Below are 19,394 nucleotides of genomic sequence, written 5' to 3' on the forward strand. Positions count from 1 at the left end.
AGCTTTACGCGGGGAGATGAGTAAATAGATAAACCTCAGATAACTTGAATCAATATTTCCCCACGGCGGCCGGCGGGAGCCCCCACAGCTGCTTTCTTGATTATCTGGCCAACGCCCCACCCCCTGGCCCCTCCCCTGGGCTCCCCGCCCTCTGCCAGCCCTGCTGGGCCATATAAGGTCCGGACCCCTGCCCTGGTCACTCTCTCACATCACCCTGCCAGCCGCCATGGGGCGGCCACTAGTGTACCTGGTGGCCCTCTGCCTGGCCCTGACCTCGGCCAGGGCCTCGGAGCTGCAGAGAGGTGAGTGGGGTGGCCGGCACTGTGTCCTGGGCGGGGCAGGAAGGCCAGGCAGCCGAAGTCGGGAGTGGGGGTGGTCCCCCTCTGCCCTGCCTGTGGGGTGTCCTGCAGCACCCAGCCCTGCTGACGCTGGGGGACAGGTGCTCGCGAGCTCCCACCGTGCCCTTGAAAGTGATCACCTGGCCAGAGGGGCCGTCCAGGGTCTGCTCCAGGTGGAAACCTCTGAGCTGGGCGTGGTCCGCGAGCGTGGGGGGGCACGGATGTCCGGGGGGGCCGGGTGGGGGACGCCTCAGGCCCAGGCATCAGGGGCCCGGCCAAGAGCCCCTTCTTCAGGGGTCACTTCATCCAGAGCAGGCTGGGAACAGAATGAGGACACCTCCGTCCCAGCACGCTGGGTGGCAAGGTCCGGCAGAGGCCCTTCCTGCAGGAGGACCCCCCTGGCCCTGCGCTGAGACTGGGGCTCCGAGCTGCAGCCGGGCACCCAGGGAGGGTCCTGAGGGGGCAGCTGCCACCCCGGTCTGCTCACCCTCCATCGCCACTGCCTCCCAGAGGGCAGGACCCGGAACCACGGCCACAGCGTGTGCAGTACCTGGGGCGACTTCCACTACAAAACCTTCGACGGTGACATCTTCCGCTTCCCCGGCCTCTGCGACTACAACCTGGCCTCCGACTGCCGTGACACCTACAAGGAGTTCGCGCTGCACCTCAAGCGTGCGCCGGGCAGCGACGGGGGTCACCCCCAGATCGAGTACATCCTGCTCACCGTCAAGGATGACACCATCTACCTCACCCGCCAGCTGGCGGTGGTGAACGGGGCCATGTGAGTGGACTCGGACGGCGCCCCAGAGCCCCGTCCTAACTCGGCTGAGGAGGGCACTGGGTTTGAACTCAGGCCACTGATTCATCAGTGAGCGGGGGCCCCCCGCCCCTCCAGGAGCCCCCACAGGCCAGGGACGGGGTGGGGGGCTCAGGGGGTTTATTCATCCTGCCAGTCTCCCACAGCCTCTCTGGGCTGAGGTGGGACAGCCCAGGTGTCCTGGCCCAGGTGTCTGGTATGGAGGTCTGGTGCCCTGTGACCCCAGCTAGAGTTACAGAAACAGGGTGGGGCCTGTAGGGGGCCCCGCCCCAGGGCCCCGGCCATTGTCCTGCCATTGTGTCTGGAACAATGAGCCCCTAAGCTCGGTCCTGCCCGGCGGGTTGGGATCTGGCTGCAGCCCAGGTGGTCAGGCCGGCTCAGGGCAGGGTGGGTCCAGGGCCGCGGAGGCACAGAGTTGGGGAAGCACAGTGCCGGGGCGCCCTCTGAGCGATGGGGGGTGCAGGGGCTGGAGAAGCCCCCTTCCTCGGCCCCGGTGGCCGTGCCCAGGACAGGGGAGGGTGGGAGAGGGGGACGGCAGGCTGGTCCAGGTGGACAGCACCCTTCGGCCACTGCAGCCTCGATGGGCACCTGGCCGCTTGAGGTCCCAGGACGCGAGGTGGCTGAGAGGCGGAGGGGCCCGTCCCTGCACGCCCTACACACGGCCGCGGGCCCCTCCGGGGGCCAGACAGCGAGGCCCGGGCTCGGGGCGGCGGGCGGGCTTGCGTGTGACTCCCTCCCGGGCCCCTAGGGTCAGCACCCCACACTACAGCTCCGGCCTGCTCATCGAGAAGAGTGACGCTTACACCAAGGTTTTCTCCCGCACGGGCCTCGCCCTCATGTGGGACCGTGAGGACTCACTCATGGTGGGTGCTGGGACCCAAGGGAGCGCGGGGACGGGGTTGCCCGCGGCCTCTGTCTGGGCTGCTGGAGGAGGCTGGCTGGTGAGCGGTCGGCAAGGGCCAGGCCACACGACCCGCCGGAGGCAGGGACCCTGGGGTGGTGTGGGGGGCTGCGCCCCCACCCTGGTCCTCAGCTCTCCCCAGCCGTCCTGCTCAAACTGGAACCCACTCAAGCAAGGTTCTGAGGTGGCCCGGCTATGCGGGCTTGCCCTGCTGCCCGGCCGGTGGCCCCGCTGACCTGTGGCCACTCACCTGCCCCCCGCCCCCCACAGCTGGAGCTGGACAGCAAGTTCCAGAACCACACGTGTGGCCTCTGTGGTGACTACAACGGCCTGCAGACCTACTCCGAGTTCCTCTCCGACGGTGAGTCCTGGGCGCCCCGGTGGGCGGGGGCCAGCCAGGCTCCCCCGGTGCCCCGCTGACCGGCCGTGCCCCGCTGACCGGCCGTGCCCACGCAGGCGTGCTCTTCAGTGCCCTGGAGTTTGGGAACATGCAGAAGGTCAACAAGCCCGACGTGGTGTGCGACGACCCTGAGGAGGTTGCAGACCCCGCGTCCTGCTCAGAGCACGTGAGTCGCGGGCGAGGCCCCGGCCCCTGGGCGGAGGGCCGGGCGGAGGGCGCGAGCAGCCCCCGCCCACTGCCCACCGCCCACCGCCCACGTCTGCCCGACAGCGCGCCGAGTGCGAGCAGCTGCTGACGGCCACGGCCTTCGAGGAGTGCCTGGGCCTGGTGCCGCTGGCGCCGTACGTGCAGGCCTGCGTGCAGGACCGCTGCCAGTGCCCGCAGGGGACCTCCTGCGTGTGCAGCACCGTGGCCGAGTTCTCGCGCCAGTGTTCCCACGCCGGCGGGCAGCCGGGCACCTGGAGGAACGCCACGCTCTGCCGTGAGTGCCCCAGCGGGGCGGGGAGGGCCACCCGCGGGCCCCGGGGCGGGACGACCCGTGGGGGGCGTGGCGACCTTCACCAGCCCACGGCAGGTGTCCTGGTGTGCCGGTCAGGAGCTACATCTGCTGACCACAGAAGCAGCCTGGGCCTTGGGCGCCAGGCATTCGCGAAGCAGGGCGGGAGCCCGGGCACCAGCTCGCCGCCCTCGGGCACGTCCGGCTCAGGGGCCTGCCTTTGCCCTTTCAGCCAAGAGCTGCCCTGGGAACATGGTTTACCTGGAGAGCGGCTCGCCCTGCATGGACACCTGCTCTCACCTGGAGATCAGCAGCCTGTGTGAGGAGCACCGCATGGATGGCTGTTTCTGCCCAGACGGTGAGTGCCACAGAGCTGGCGGGTGGCACATGGCCCAGTGCAGCCCACGGGCCTGGTCACCATGGGACACGTGGCCTCGCTGCCTGAGGCTCGGGTTCTCAGCTGCACTGAGGGGACAGTGTGGGGCGGAGATGGTACAGGGAGCTTCCTTCCCTCCCGGTCAGGGGACGAGGTCCAGGTAGAGAGGCACAAGGCTCAAGGCCCCTCCCGTACATACACCAGAGTGGCTTCTGGAGTATTGGGTAGGGGCACCTTCCTGGTCACCACCTGTGGACACACCTCCCCCTGCCCGGCCCATGCGACCTGGAGCTTTCAGGGAAGAGCCAGACTCTCAGGCCCAGCTGCTGGCCAGACAATGTGGCGGCCACACATGTCACCCAAAGGACCAGGGGTGCCTGTGGGTAGGAGGCCCAGTTGGCAGCCCCACTTCAGGAATCCCGGCACCTCCTGAGGTCGGCCGCGTGTAACGTCCCACCCCACGCTGTCCAGGCACCGTGTATGATGACATCGCAGGCGGGGGCTGTATCCCTGTGAGCCAGTGCCACTGCAAGCTGCACGGGCACCTGTATGAGCCTGGCCAGCAGGTCACCAACGACTGCGAGCAGTGGTGGGTCTGGGGGCCGGGGCTGGGGGCCGGGGACTGGGAGGCTGGGAGTGGAGGGCTGTGCCTGGCCCTGAGCCCCGCTGTCCGACAGCGTCTGCAACGCCGGCCGCTGGGTGTGCAAAGACCTGCCATGTCCCGGGACCTGCGCCCTGGAGGGTGGGTCCCACATCACCACCTTCGACGGGAAGAAGTATACCTTCCACGGGGACTGCTACTACGTGCTGACCAAGGTCGGCCGGCTGCCGGCGGGGAGGGCCTGCGGGGGGAGCCGGGCCGGGCGGGTCCTCACCTCAGCCTCTGCCTGCCCTGCAGGACGACCACAATGGCTCCTATGCCCTCCTGGGCGAGCTGGCCCCCTGCGGCTCCACGGACAAGCAGACCTGCCTGAAGACGGTGGTGCTGCTGACTGATAAGAAGAAGAACGTGGGTGCCCCCAGCTCCTCCCTTCCCCGCACCCCTGGGCCCAGGCCCTTCTCAACCTGCCGTCCGCTCCGCCTTTCCCTCAGGTGGTGGTCTTCAAGTCCGATGGCAGCGTGCTGCTGAACGAGCTGCAGGTGAACCTGCCCCACGTGGCGGGTGAGTCCTGCTCCAGGGCGCCCCCGCGGGGGTGGGGCAACGTAACGGTGGGGGACCCCGGGAGCTGGGAGCAGGCAGGAGGGAGAGGGCGGGCGGAGCTGCTGCTCACGCTGCTCACGCCCGCCTTGCAGCCAGCTTCTCCATCTTCCAACCGTCTTCCTATCACCTGCTCGTAAACACCGCCTTCGGCCTCAGGCTGCAGGTCCAGCTGCTGCCGGTCATGCAGCTCTTCCTGACGCTGGACCAGGACTCCCAGGGGCAGGTGCAGGGTGAGTGGGCCTCCAGGTTCCGCCACAGAAGCAGCCCCCACCCTAGCCCCTGGCCCCACCCACCTCTGTCCCTGGCCCCGCCCACCACCCCATCGGTCCCCGCCCATCCTCTGCCCCACCCCACCCCTGGCACCACCCATCTCAGTCCCTGGCCCCACCCACTTCTGCCCTGGACTTACCCTCCCCATGTTACTGGCCCCACCCACCTCTGCTCTGGCCCCGCCCACCTCTGCTCTGGGCCCCGCCCACCATCTGCCCTGGTCCCGCCTACCCCTGCCCTGGCCCCCGCCCCTGGTCCTGCCTCCCCGGTGCTTCCCCTCTCCAACCCTGTCCTGGCCCCTCAGGCCTCTGTGGGAACTTCAATGGCCAGGAAAGTGACGACTTCAAGACGGCAGGTGGGCTGGTGGAGGCCACCGGGGCCGGCTTTGCCAATACCTGGAAGGCCCAGTCGAGCTGCTATGACAAGCTGGACTGGCTGGACGACCCTTGCTCCCTCAACATTGAGACCGGTGAGGCTCGGCCCCACCCGGGAGGGCTGGCCTTGGGCCATTGCAGATGTGGTTGCTGGCCGGACGTGGGGTGTGGACAGGTGCCTGTCTGCTCAAGGTGGTCATCCCTCATCCCCCTGCTGCTTTCTGCCACGTGGCTGGTTTACGGCGGCCCAAGATGGCAGCCTGCCGAGCGGCACGGCACAGGGGCTGGGCCTGCTGGTTGCTGGGTGGAGGCCTACATCCAGGGGCTGGCCCGGTGCCATGACAGTCCGCCCTCCCGCCCCGCTCACCCCATGACGCTTCGCTGCGCCCGGGGAGGTAGAGGGGAGGAGGTGGGCACCCCTGGCTTGCAAGGGGGCACCGTTCTGGGGTGAGCTGACCTGGAGGGAGGGGCTAAGGCTTGGTCTACAGAGAGGGCAGTGGCCACTCCAGCTGGGGTGATCGGACAGCCAGACTCCGGGGACCTGCCCGGGAGGGGCCGCCCCCACTGAGGTTCGGACCCCCTCTCTAGCCAACTATGCTGAGCACTGGTGCTCCCTGCTGAAGAACACAGAGACCCCCTTCGGCAGGTGTCACGCTGCCGTGGACCCCGCCGAGTATTACAAGGTGGGTGGGACCCACACGGTCCAGGCCAGCAAGGTGTGCTCTGTGCACCTGGCTGACCCTGCCCCGCCGCGGAGCGAGGCTCCTGCCGGAAGTTGCTGAGTGTGTGTGCGTGTGTGTGTAAAGCATGTGTGCACACTCGTGTGCGTCCGGGAGTGCTTGCGTGGCGCCTGGGCGGACAGGTGACCGCCAGCCCGCCCCGCTCACCGCCCTGCTTCGCTGCCCAGAGGTGCAGGTACGACACTTGCAGCTGTGCGGACAGCGAGGACTGCCTGTGCGCCGCCCTGTCCTCCTACGCGCGCGCCTGCGCCGCCAAGGGCCTCACGCTGTGGGGCTGGCGGGAGCTCGTGTGCAGTGAGTGCGCCCCCTGCAGGCGTCCTGGGGTCTCCGTGGGATGGGTCTGGGGCTTGGCCTTCACGTCACACACGGTCCCCTATGGCAGCTCCTCCTGAGCCTTGGGGTCCGGCGGGAGGGTCAGCCGGCTGCAGCAACGTGGCTCTAGCTTCCTCTGGCGGGGAGGGTCCTGGCACTGTGGCCACAGCCTGTTCACCCTGCGGGGAGCTGTGTGGAGGTGGTAAATGTGTGGCCCAGGAGGTCCCAGGGACACTTGCCTTCGGCCGGGCAGGCGTGTGCCCCTCCTGGGTGGGGCGCAGGGACAGCAGGCAGGTCGGGAGCCGGGCAGTCCCCCTGGCCCCTCACGAGGCCCTTCCCTCTGCAGACGTGGACTCCTGCCCCCAGTCACAGACCTTCCTGTACAACCTGACCACCTGCCAGCAGACCTGCCGCTCGCTCTCGGAATCGGACACCCACTGCCTCACGGGCTTCGTGCCCGTGGATGGCTGTGGCTGCCCGGACCACACCTTCCTGGATGAGAAAAGCCGCTGTGTGCCCCTGGCACAGTGTTCCTGCTACCACCGTGGCCTCTACCTGGAGGCGGGGGAGGTGGTTCTGAGGCAGGAGGAGCGCTGGTGGGTGTCTGGGTGGGGCGGAGGGCACAGGGTGGGTATGGACGGCTCTGCCTGGGGGAGCCCGCAGCTCCGCCTGGCCCCACCGAGCCATGGGGCCTGTACCCCCCGACAGCCCCCACTCACCTGCCTCTCCCTTGCAGCGTTTGCCAGAACGGGAGGCTGCAGTGCATGCAGGTCAAGCTACTCAGCCAGAGTAAGTGGATGCTGCCCAGGGCATGGCCCCTCCCCACGCCCCAGCTGCAGCTGAGCTGAGGTGGCCCCTCCGTCCCACAGGCTGTGCCGCCCCGAAGGTTCACATGGACTGCAGCAACCTGACTGCACTGGCCACCCGGATTCCCCGTCCCGTCAGCTGCCAGACGCTGGCGGCCGGCTACGTGCGTGCCGGGGCGGGCTGCGTGCAGGGGAGGGGCAGGCAGGCTCCGTGCTGGCCCTGACGTCCGGGTGCTGTGGACACAGGGGCTTTGTCGGCTCTCCCTGTCCCTGGAGGGAGGTGGCGGCCTGTGGGCACCTGCCCAGCCCATCAGGGGCACAGGGGCAAGTGTAGGGGTCCCTGGCAGGCAGCCCTCACCTGTCTCCGTGCCGAAGGAGAGAGGTCAAAGTGGGTGGGGACGTGAGGGGTGTCTCCGTGTCAGACGAGCAGCCAAGGGCAGGGCCGGCTGGCACCAAGTCCCTGACCTCCACTCTCCGGCTGCCCCCAGTACCAGACAGACTGCATCAGTGGCTGCGTGTGCCCGGAAGGGCTGGTGGATGACGGCCGCGGGGGCTGTGTCGTGGAGCAGGAGTGCCCGTGTATGCACAACAAGGACCTGTACGCCCCCGGCAACAAGATCCAGGTGGACTGCAACACCTGGTTAGTGGCCTGGCCTGGCTGACCCTGGCCCCCAGTGCTCAGAGGGAGGGCTGGGGCCCCCTCCCCACTCCGCCGGCAGTGCCCTGGCCTGAATGGGGGTGCTGGACCGTGCTTTTGGGCTGGCGAGGGCTTGCAGGGGCCGGGTTTCGGGAGCTGTCCTCACAGTTCCTCGGGGACTTGGCCCGGTGGCCCTCTGCGCGGGGCGGGAGGGCCAGGCTCCAGGCCCCTCTCTCGCTCTCCTCAGCACCTGCCAGAGAGGGCGCTGGGCCTGCACCCAGGCCGTGTGCCACGGCACCTGTGCCATCTATGGGAGCGGCCACTACATCACCTTTGATGGGAAGTACTACGACTTTGATGGACACTGCTCTTACGTGGCTGCTCAGGTGAGGCCAGCGCCCGCCCCTGCTCTCTGGTCCCCACTTCGCCGGCCCTGAGCTGCTTCCAGCCCAGTGAGGAGGCCTGTGGGTGGGAGGAGCCGGCCCTTTCACTGCCCACCTTCTGTGACCCTCCCTTGCTATGTGAGGGTGTGGGGTGCACAGGGAACCAGGCGCGTGGGCCGTGGTTAAGGCCCCGTGTGCGGCTGGATGTCCCCTCTCAGCGGAGGAGGGGCTGAGGCTCCGCAGGGGTGTGGCGTGTGGGGTGCCGTGATGGCTGGCTTGGCTCACGTCCTCTGTGGCCCCCAGGACTACTGCGGCCAGAACTCCTCGCTGAGCTCCTTCAGCATCATCACCGAGAACGTCCCCTGTGGCACCACGGGTGTCACCTGCTCCAAGGCCATCAAGATCTTCATAGGGGTGAGTGCTTGCTGCCCATCCCCGGACGCGTGGGTTCCCGGACACCTCGGGCCAGCCAGTGACTGGGCATTTCCCCTGGGCACAGAGGACGGAGCTGAAGCTGGAGGACAAGCACCGCATGGTGATCCAGCGTGATGTGGGCCACCACGTGGCCTACACCACGCGGGAGGTGGGGCAGTACCTGGTGGTGGAGACCAGCACCGGCATCATCGTCATCTGGGACAAGAAAACCACCATCTTCATCAAGCTGGCCCCTTCCTACAAGGTACGCGGCCGCCCCTGCCCACCCGGCCTCTCCGAGGCCGCCGCGCGCCCAGCTGGGCCTTCCGAGAACGGGAGGGGACGAGCCCCTCCCCCGCGAGCCGCTGCTGGAAGCCCCTGCACGCCCGCCCGTCTCCGCAGGGCACCGTGTGCGGCCTGTGCGGCAACTTCGATCAGCGCTCCAACAACGACTTCACCACGCGGGACCACATGGTGGTGGAGAGCGAGCTGGACTTCGGGAACAGCTGGAAGGAGGCCCCCACCTGCCCGGACGTAACCACCACCCCCGAGCCCTGCACCAAGAACCCGCACCGCCGCGCCTGGGCGGAGAAGCAGTGCAGCATCATCAAGAGCTCGGTTTTCAGTGTCTGCCACAGCAAGGTGGGCGGGGCGTGGCAAGGTGGGCGGGGTGTGGCAAGGTGGGCGGGGCGTGGATGTGGCGGGGCGTGGCAAGGTGGGTGGGGTGTGGATGTGGTGGGGCGGGGTGCAGGCAGGCATGGGCGTGGTGTGGGTGGGGCGTGGCAAAGGTGGGCGGGGCGTGGGTGGGTTTTGGTGTGGTGGGCCAGGGGTGTGGGTGGGGTGTGGGCGTGTTAAGGTGGGTGGGGCATGGGCGGGACGGGCATGGTGTGGCACGTCATGGGCAGGGCCAGACAGTCTCTCCGTGGGTTCTGTGTGCGCACTGGGGAGTCCTCCGGCTGCCTAAGTATGAGGCACCTGTCCTCCAGCTTCAGCTCCATCCTCTGTGTCCTTTGGACATGTGACTAGACATCCAGTCTTCCTTCTGAGACCCCTGGCTGTGCCCCCAGAGCAGAAAAAAGGACAGATAACCCAGGCAGCCCTTAGTCCAGGCGGTGGCAGGGTATGGGGGCAGGTCTCAACTGCTGTCTTACAGCTGAAGGCCCTGGGCCCTGAGGGACAGGTCTGCATAGCTAGAGGTGGCCAACCCCTGGGTGGCATGCCTTGGCCCAGGAGCTGGGCTGCCTCTGGGTCCTGCGTTCCTCGGGCTGGCAGGGCCGACCTGCCCCATGAGGGTAGTGCAGACCAGAGCACAGAATGGCTTCTCCCCCAGGTGGACCCCAAACCCTTCTATGAAGCCTGCGTTCATGACTCCTGCTCCTGTGACACCGGTGGGGACTGTGAGTGCTTCTGCTCTGCCGTGGCCTCCTACGCCCAGGAGTGCACCAAGGAGGGCGCCTGCGTGTTCTGGAGGACGCCCGACCTGTGCCGTGAGTGCCCGCCTGTCCCGCCTGGGGCATTCTCGGGGCGGGCTGGGGCTCCTGCCGTGGGCGGGCTGCATTTCATCTGAGGGACCTGTTCGTGGTCTCCTGCACGCTTCCCCCTGCCTGAGGATCCAAGCTTCCTTCCTGGGGCCCTCCAGGGGTCTGACCCCTGCCCCGCCCCGCCCGCAGCCATATTCTGTGACTACTACAACCCCCCGGACGAGTGCGAGTGGCACTATGAGCCCTGTGGGAACCGCAGCTTCGAGACTTGCAGGACCATCAACGGCATCCACTCCAACATCTCTGTGTCCTACCTGGAGGGTGAGTCTGGAGGACCTCGGTGCCCCCGCGAGAGGCCCTGAGCGCCAGGCGGACCGGGCTCGCCTTGCTGAAGAATCTGTTCATAGAGGGGGCTTAGAGCCTGAGCTAGGACCCTGCCCTCGAGCAGACAGGCGGAGGGAAGTAGGTTAACGCTCCACCCGTGAGGCCAGGAGTGGCAAGTGCTACGAGGAACAGGCAGAGTGGGGTGGGGCGTGTTTCAGAGGATGGGTGGGGGGGCCTTTGAGCTGAGAACTAGCCACATGAAGACGTGAGAGGGGTGCCAGGTCAGGGGTCAGAGGGCTGAAGCAGGTGGGCAGGGCCTGGCTGTCCCTTTGGCCCTATGGCAGTGTTCTGGGCCAGAACATTCCCAGAAGAGCAGCCTAGAGAGAAGGACCTGCCCTGGCAGGGACAACGGGAAGGGGGGGGTCTGGTGGACGTGGGGTCCGTCATCGTGGTTCAAGCCCCGTGCCCTGTGCCACTAGGTTGCTACCCCCACTGCCCTGAGGACCGGCCCATCTATGACGAGGACCAGAAGAAGTGCGTCGCAAGAGACAGATGTGGCTGCTACGTGGAGGACACCTACTACCCCCCCGGAGCGACCGTCCCCACCGACAAAGCCTGCCAGTCTTGGTACCTAGGGGAGGTCGGCACACACAGGCACACGTGCTCGCCCACGCGCGCACACATGCACGGCTGCACAGGCACACGCCGTCATGCACATATGCACACACCTAAGAGTGTACACGCGCATGGGTGTACAGGCACACTCAGGTACTCACGCACGTGCACACACACACCCACGAGCACAAACGCGCATGGCTGTACAGGCGCATACACGTGCACACACACGCACGCCGTGAGCACACACATGCACGGGTGAACAGGCGCATACACGTGCACACACACGCACGCCGTGAGCACACATATGCACGGTGGACAGGCACACAGGCACACGCACGCCGTGAGCACACACATGCACAGGTGTACAGGCGCATACACGTGCACACACACGCACGCCGTGAGCACACATATGCACGGTGGACAGGCACACAGGCACACGCGCATGTGCGCACGCGGGGGGCAGGGCACAGGACTTCCGTTCTCGCCCTCTCTTCTCCGTCTGGCTTCTGCCTGCCTTGCCTCCTCCCTCCTCTGCCTGCAGCTCCAGCCCGGTGGGTGGGCTCCCAGGGGGCGCCTTTGGGGCTGCACCCTGGGGCTCCGGGCCAGGCCTGAGCCTCCTGAACACCTGCAGCCATGCGCTTGCTTTCCAGCATATGCATCAACTCCACGCAAGTCTGCCGGCCAGAGGAAGGTAAGCTGCCCTCTGTGGCTGCCCCCGACCCAGCCGGCCAGGGCCCTACCCAGGAGAGCCCGCAGGCTGTCCGTCCTTGGGCTCCTGGGGCTGGCCCAGTGGGTGCTTGGTCTCCTCCGGGGCCCTTCCTGGCCCACACCGGCCTCTGGTCTGCGGCAGCCCCCGTGAGGGCCCCGTCACATGGCCTTTTTCTCCCGATGGGGAGCTGGTGCCCTGGGACCCTGTCACCTGACCTGTGACACGGCTTCTGCAATCTGATAATCTGATGGGGGGGACGGGGTTCCTATGGGCATTAGCTTGCCACTTGTAGAAGCTGGGGTCCCCCACCTTTCCCTTACTAGCACAGCCCAGGGGCTCTGGTCCCCACTGTGTTGACGGCTGCTTCCCTCTCGCCCACAGGGAAGATTCTGAATTACACCCAGGATCGCGCCTTCTGCTACTGGGAGATCTGTGGCCCCAACGGGACGGTGGAGAAACACTTCAACATCTGCACGTCCTCCCCACCACCCTTGTCTTCCCAGCCCACCCCCACCACGACCCCTGTGCCCTCCACCATCCCAACCACCAGCGCCACCACCACCAGCACCCCAACCCCCAGCACAGGTGAGGCCCTGGGCCACACGTCCCACCCCTTCTGGAGCCCCTGCCTCCCCCTGTGCCCTGAGCCAGTAGAGGCGGCCCTTCCGAGGGCCCGAGCGTGGCCAGCATGGCAAGGTCTCCCCTCTGGCCCTGGGCAGAGGGATGCTGACATGCCTCTCAACTCAGGGAGTGGACGTCCCCTCGGTCCCTGGCCTTGGGCGTGATGACGTGAGTCACGACCATGTGCCTAAGTCCAGACCATAGTGAAGGCGACTTGGGGACATTTCCCCAAACCAGCAAAAATACCCCAGCCCTGTGAGTTAGGGAAGCAGAGATGCGCCCTTAAGCTCCCGGGGTTGGTGCGCGGGGAGGCAGCAGGACGTGGCCGCCACGGGAAAAGGGAGCTTGTAGGGACGAAAGCGCTAGAGTCCCCGCCTGCGTAGTGACGTGCCCTTTCCCCTTCGCTGCAGCGTCACCTCCCTCTTCAGCAACTTCGAGTAAGTGTGTGGACGGTCGTCCCCTGTGATCGAGGGGCCCAGAGAGGAAATACCACAAAGGGGCTCACGGAGCTGTCCCAACACCAGCTGTGGGGCCCCTGCCTGGCCCTCTGCTCAGGAAACGCAGATGGTGCATTCCTGATTCCTGATCTGCTGAGTCCAGAGACTCACACGGGGGGACCAGCTCCGGGTGACAACTTTGTTGGCCAAGAGTCGAAACCAAGCCCCTTCCAGCGTGTTCCCTCACAGGAATGGGTGACCCTTTTGTTATTAGTTTTTGGGTGCGAGGACCTGACAATAGCTGAGCAAGGGGCACTGGGCTGGAGCTCCGAGGGCCTGTCACCTGGTGTGGTGTCGGGGTGCTCGTGCCTCCCAGGGCCTCAGTTTAGCTGTGAAGGGGAGGATGGACGTGGCGTCCAGCCCTCAACTCTCTGAGCCTCCCATCTGGTCCTTTGGTGATGACAGGGCAGCTGATCGTGGGGTCTCTGAGCTCTTTGAGTCTCAGTGACCTTTGGGGTGGTGCCACACCCAGGCACGAATGACCAACACTGGCTCTCACTTCTCCAGAGCTGTGCTGCTTCTGGTCTGACTGGATCAACGAGAATAACCCGGCTGATGGCAGTGATGGCGACCGAGAGACATTCGGCAGTGTCTGCCAGGCCCCCGAGGACATCCAGTGCAGGTCGGCCACGGAGCCCCACCTCAGCTGGGAGGAGCTGGGCCAGAAGGCTCAGTGCAGTGTCTCGTTTGGGTTCATTTGCAAGAACGAAGATCAGTTTGGAATTGGACCATTTGGAGTCTGTTATGACTATGAGATTCGTGTCAATTGTTGCCTGCCGATGGATAAGTGTCCTACGCCACCAACCCCGAGCCCTACCACCAAGACAAGCCCCACCACCACCACGGAGACCTCAACATCAGCCACCACTTCACCAACCCCCACCCGAGAACCAACGACCACGGTGACGGCCACTACTGTGACATCCACGCTTACACCAGAACCCACCACGACCGTGACCACCACAGCACCGACAAGCACTCCATGTGTGGATGACTGCAGATGGACAGGCTGGCGAGATTCCGGGAAACCCAGCTTTACCAAACCAGGCGGAGACTTCGAACGCATTGAGAATGTCTGTCAGCCAGACCGGGCGGCCAACATCTCCTGCAGAGCTGCCATGTTTCCCGACATTCCCATCGAAGAGCTGGGACAAGTGGTGGTGTGCGACCTCTCAGTGGGGCTGGTGTGCAAAAACCAGGACCAGAGGCCAGGAGGAGTCATACCACAGCCCTACTGCCTCAACTATGAGATCAACGTCTACTGCTGTGGCTACTGTGCCTCCACGCCTGTCCCCACCACCACCACGACCACTATAGAAACACGGACCACGACACCCATTATCACCCCAACAGAGACACCAACCCCGACACCCACCACCACCACGACCACAGAGACACCAACCCCGACACCCACGACCAGCTCAACAGAGACACCAACACCAACGCCAACCACCACGTCAACAAAGACACCGACACCCACCACCAGCTCAACAGAGACACCAACACCGACTATCACCTCAACAGAGACATCAACTCCGATTCCCACCTCCACCACAACCACAGGGACCCCAATCCCGACACCCACCACCAGCTCAACGGAGACACCAACACCAACACCAACCACCACCTCAACAAGGACACCAACACCGACCATCACCTCGACAAAAACGTCAACTCAGACTCCCACTACCACCACCACCACAGAGGCCACAACCCCAACACCCACCCCCACCTCAACAGAGACATCAACTCCGATTCCCACCTCCACCACAACCACAGGGACCCCAATCCCGACACCCACCACCAGCTCAACGGAGACACCAACACCAACACCAACCACCACCTCAACAAGGACACCAACACCGACCATCACCTCGACAAAAACGTCAACTCAGACTCCCACTACCACCACCACCACAGAGGCCACAACCCCAACACCCACCCCCACCTCAACAGAGACATCAACTCCGATTCCCACCTCCACCACAACCACAGGGACCCCAATCCCGACACCCACCACCAGCTCAACGGAGACACCAACACCAACACCAACCACCACCTCAACAAGGACACCAACACCGACCATCACCTCGACAAAAACGTCAACTCAGACTCCCACTACCACCACCACCACAGAGGCCACAACCCCAACACCCACCCCCACCTCAACAGAGACATCAACTCCGATTCCCACCTCCACCACAACCACAGGGACCCCAATCCCGACACCCACCACCAGCTCAACGGAGACACCAACACCAACACCAACCACCACCTCAACAAGGACACCAACACCGACCATCACCTCGACAAAAACGTCAACTCAGACTCCCACTACCACCACCACCACAGAGGCCACAACCCCAACACCCACCCCCACCTCAACAGAGACATCAACTCCGATTCCCACCTCCACCACAACCACAGGGACCCCAATCCCGACACCCACCACCAGCTCAACGGAGACACCAACACCAACACCAACCACCACCTCAACAAGGACACCAACACCGACCATCACCTCGACAAAAACGTCAACTCAGACTCCCACTACCACCACCACCACAGAGGCCACAACCCCAACACCCACCCCCACCTCAACAGAGACATCAACTCCGATTCCCACCTCCACCACAACCACAGGGACCCCAATCCCGACACCCACCACCAGCTCAACGGAGACACCAACACCAACACCAACCACCACCTCAACAAGGACACCAACACCGACCATCACCTCAACAAAAACATCAACTCCGACTCCCACCACCACCACAACCACAGAGACCACAACACTGACTATCACCTCAACAAAAACTTCAACTCTGACTCCCACCACGACCACCACAACAGGGACCCAAACCCTGACACCCACCATCACCTCAACAGAGACACCAACACCGACACCAACCACCACCTCAACAAAGACACCAACCCCAACACCAACCACCACCTCAACAAAGACACCAACCCCAACACCAACCACCACCTCAACAAAGACACCAACCCCAACACCAACCACCACCTCAACAAAGACACCAACCCCAACACCAACCACCACCTCAACAAAGACACCAACCCCAACACCAACCACCACCTCAACAAAGACACCAACCCCAACACCAACCACCACCTCAACAAAGACACCAACCCCAACACCAACCACCACCTCAACAAAGACACCAACCCCAACACCAACCACCACCTCAACAAAGACACCAACCCCAACACCAACCACCACCTCAACAAAGACACCAACCCCAACACCAACCACCACCTCAACAAAGACACCAACCCCAACACCAACCACCACCTCAACAAAGACACCAACCCCAACACCAACCACCACCTCAACAAAGACACCAACCCCAACACCAACCACCACCTCAACAAAGACACCAACCCCAACACCAACCACCACCTCAACAAAGACACCAACCCCAACACCAACCACCACCTCAACAAAGACACCAACCCCAACACCAACCACCACCTCAACAAAGACACCAACCCCAACACCAACCACCACCTCAACAAAGACACCAACCCCAACACCAACCACCACCTCAACAAAGACACCAACCCCAACACCAACCACCACCTCAACAAAGACACCAACCCCAACACCAACCACCACCTCAACAAAGACACCAACCCCAACACCAACCACCACCTCAACAAAGACACCAACACCCACAACCAGCTCAACAGAGACCCCAACCGCGACACCCACCGCCAGCTCAACAGAGACACGAACACCAACACCAACCACCACCTCAACAAAGACACCAACACCGACCATCACCTCAACAAAAACATCAACTCCGACTCCCACCACCACCACAACCACAGAGACCACAACACCGACTATCACCTCAACAAAGACATCAACTCTGACTCCCACCACCACCACCTCCACAGAGACCCCAACCACAACACCAACCACCAGCTCAACAGAGACAACAACCCCGACACCAACCACCACCTCAACAAAGACACCAACACCGACCATCACCTCAACAAAATCATCAACTCTGACTCCCACCACCACCACCACCACAGAGACTCCAACCCCGGCACCCACCACCAGCTCAACAGAGACACCAACACAGACAACCACCACCAGCTCAACAAAGACACCAACACCGACATCCACCATCACCTCAACAAAGATATCAACTCCAACATCCACCACCACCACCACCACAGAGACCCCAACCGTGACACCCACCACCAGCTCAACAGAGACTTCGACTCTGACTCCCACCATTACCTCAACAAAGACACCAACACCGAACATCTCCACAACAAAAACATCAACTCTGACTCCTACCACAACCACCACAACAGAGACCCCAACCCCAACACCCACCACCACCTCAACAGAGACATCAACTCCGATTCCCACCACCACCACGACCACAGAGACCACAACCCCGACAGCCCACACCAGCTCAACAGAGACACCAACACCGACACCCACCCCGACACCCACCACCAGCTCAATAGAGACACCAACACCGACTATCACCTCAACAAAGACATCAACTCCGACAACCACTACGACCACCACCACAGAGATCACGACCCCGACACCCACCACCCGCTCAACAGAGACAACACCCCCAACACCCACCACCACCTCAACAAAGACATCACCCCCAACACCCACCACCACCTCAACAGAGACACCAACATCGACTGTCACCTCAACAAAAACATCAATTCTGACTCCCACCACGACCACAACCACAGAGACCACAACCCCGACACTCACCACCAGCTCAACAGAGACGCCAACCGTAACACCAGCCACCACCTCAACAAAGACACCAACAGCAACCACCAGCTCAACAGAGACACCAACACCGACACCCACCACCCGCTCAACAGAGACCCCAACAGCGACACCCACCACCCGCTCGACAGAGACACCAACACCAACACCCACCACCAGCTCAACAGAGACACCAACACCAACCACCACCTCAACAAAGACACCAACACCCGCTACGAGCTCAACAGAGACACCAACCCAGACAACCACCACCAGCTCAACAAGGACACCAACACTGACGTCCACCATCACCTCAGCAAAGACATCAACTCCAACATCCACTACCACCACCAAAGAGATCCCAACAGCGACACCGACCACCAGCTCAACAGAGAAACCAACCCCAACACCAACCACCACCTCAACAAAAACACCAACACCCACCATCAGCTCAACAGAGACCCCAACCCTGACACCCACCACCCGCTCAACAGAGTCACCAACACCAACACCAACCACCACTTCAACAAGGACGCCAACACCAACATCCACCTCAACAAACACATCAACTCCAACATCCACCACGACCACCATCACAGAGACCCCAACTCCGACACCCATGACCAGCTCAACAGAGACACCAACCCCATCACCAACAACCACCTCAACAAAAACACCAACACCCACCACCAGCTCAACAGAGACCCCAACACCGACACCCACAACCCGCTCAACAGAGAGACCACCCCCAACACCCACAACCACCTCAACAAAGACACCACCGCCAACACCCACCACCACCTCAACAGAGACACCAACACCGACTATCACCTCAACAAAAACATCAACTCTGAATCCCACCACGACCACAACCACAGAGACACCAACACCGACACCCACCACCCGCTCAACAGAGACACCAACACCGACACCCACCACCAGCTCGACAGAGACACCAACACCAACACCAACCACCACCTCAACAAAGACACCAACACCCAGCTCAACAGAGACACCAACACCGACACCCACAACAAGCTCAATAGAGACATCAACTCCGACTCCCACCACCACCACAACCACAGAGACCACAACCCTGACACCCACCACCAGCTCACCAAAGACACCAACACCGACAGTCACCACAAGCTCAACAGAGACCCCAAGCCCGACACCCACCACCAGCTCAACAGAGACCACAACCCCAACACCCACCACCCGCTCAACAGAGACTCCCCCCCCAACACCCACAACCAGCTCAATAGAGACATCAACTCTGACTCCCACCGCGACACCCGCCACCAGCTCAACAGAGACCCCAAGCCTAACACCCACCACCATCTCAACAGAGACCCCAACCCTAACACCCACCACCATCTCAACAGAGACCCCAACCCTAACACCCACCACCATCTCAACAGAGACCCCAACCCTAACACCCACCACCATCTCAACAGAGACCCCAACCCTAACACCCACCACCATCTCAACAGAGACCCCAACCCTAACACCCACCACCATCTCAACAGAGACCCCAACCCTAACACCCACCACCATCTCAACAGAGACCCCAACCCTAACACCCACCACCATCTCAACAGAGACCCCAACCCTAACACCCACCACCATCTCAACAGAGACCCCAACCCTAACACCCACCACCATCTCAACAGAGACCCCAACCCTAACACCCACCACCATCTCAACAGAGACCCCAACCCTAACACCCACCACCATCTCAACAGAGACCCCAACCCTAACACCCACCACCATCTCAACAGAGACCCCAACCCTAACACCCACCACCATCTCAACAGAGACCCCAACCCTAACACCCACCACCATCTCAACAGAGACCCCAACCCTAACACCCACCACCATCTCAACAGAGACCCCAACCCT

At 63.3% G+C, this 19,394-nt stretch overlaps 1 protein-coding gene across 1 annotated transcript in view; it reads left to right on the forward strand.

The window, feature by feature from the left end:
- The first annotated feature begins 226 nt into the window (after window positions 1–226).
- Window positions 227–19,394, forward strand: part of MUC2 (mucin 2, oligomeric mucus/gel-forming) — a 33,013-nt gene continuing 13,845 nt past the window's right edge. The window contains exons 1-30 of the mRNA XM_025046274.1: window positions 227–302; window positions 849–1,119; window positions 1,904–2,018; window positions 2,327–2,417; window positions 2,513–2,622; window positions 2,727–2,937; window positions 3,185–3,310; window positions 3,800–3,917; window positions 4,006–4,144; window positions 4,227–4,337; window positions 4,421–4,490; window positions 4,622–4,759; window positions 5,104–5,268; window positions 5,762–5,856; window positions 6,081–6,207; window positions 6,572–6,821; window positions 6,962–7,014; window positions 7,095–7,195; window positions 7,520–7,671; window positions 7,916–8,054; window positions 8,355–8,465; window positions 8,551–8,730; window positions 8,868–9,107; window positions 9,796–9,952; window positions 10,136–10,267; window positions 10,750–10,897; window positions 11,539–11,579; window positions 11,979–12,182; window positions 13,199–13,696; window positions 13,994–18,780. Coding sequence (XP_024902042.1) covers window positions 227–302; window positions 849–1,119; window positions 1,904–2,018; window positions 2,327–2,417; window positions 2,513–2,622; window positions 2,727–2,937; window positions 3,185–3,310; window positions 3,800–3,917; window positions 4,006–4,144; window positions 4,227–4,337; window positions 4,421–4,490; window positions 4,622–4,759; window positions 5,104–5,268; window positions 5,762–5,856; window positions 6,081–6,207; window positions 6,572–6,821; window positions 6,962–7,014; window positions 7,095–7,195; window positions 7,520–7,671; window positions 7,916–8,054; window positions 8,355–8,465; window positions 8,551–8,730; window positions 8,868–9,107; window positions 9,796–9,952; window positions 10,136–10,267; window positions 10,750–10,897; window positions 11,539–11,579; window positions 11,979–12,182; window positions 13,199–13,696; window positions 13,994–18,780 — 9,156 coding nt within the window. The remainder of the gene's footprint in view (window positions 303–848; window positions 1,120–1,903; window positions 2,019–2,326; window positions 2,418–2,512; window positions 2,623–2,726; window positions 2,938–3,184; window positions 3,311–3,799; window positions 3,918–4,005; window positions 4,145–4,226; window positions 4,338–4,420; window positions 4,491–4,621; window positions 4,760–5,103; window positions 5,269–5,761; window positions 5,857–6,080; window positions 6,208–6,571; window positions 6,822–6,961; window positions 7,015–7,094; window positions 7,196–7,519; window positions 7,672–7,915; window positions 8,055–8,354; window positions 8,466–8,550; window positions 8,731–8,867; window positions 9,108–9,795; window positions 9,953–10,135; window positions 10,268–10,749; window positions 10,898–11,538; window positions 11,580–11,978; window positions 12,183–13,198; window positions 13,697–13,993; window positions 18,781–19,394) is intronic.

Source organism: Pteropus alecto, unplaced genomic scaffold, assembly GCF_000325575.1.
Source record: "Pteropus alecto unplaced genomic scaffold, ASM32557v1 scaffold43, whole genome shotgun sequence".
Lineage (NCBI taxonomy): Eukaryota > Metazoa > Chordata > Mammalia > Chiroptera > Pteropodidae > Pteropus > Pteropus alecto.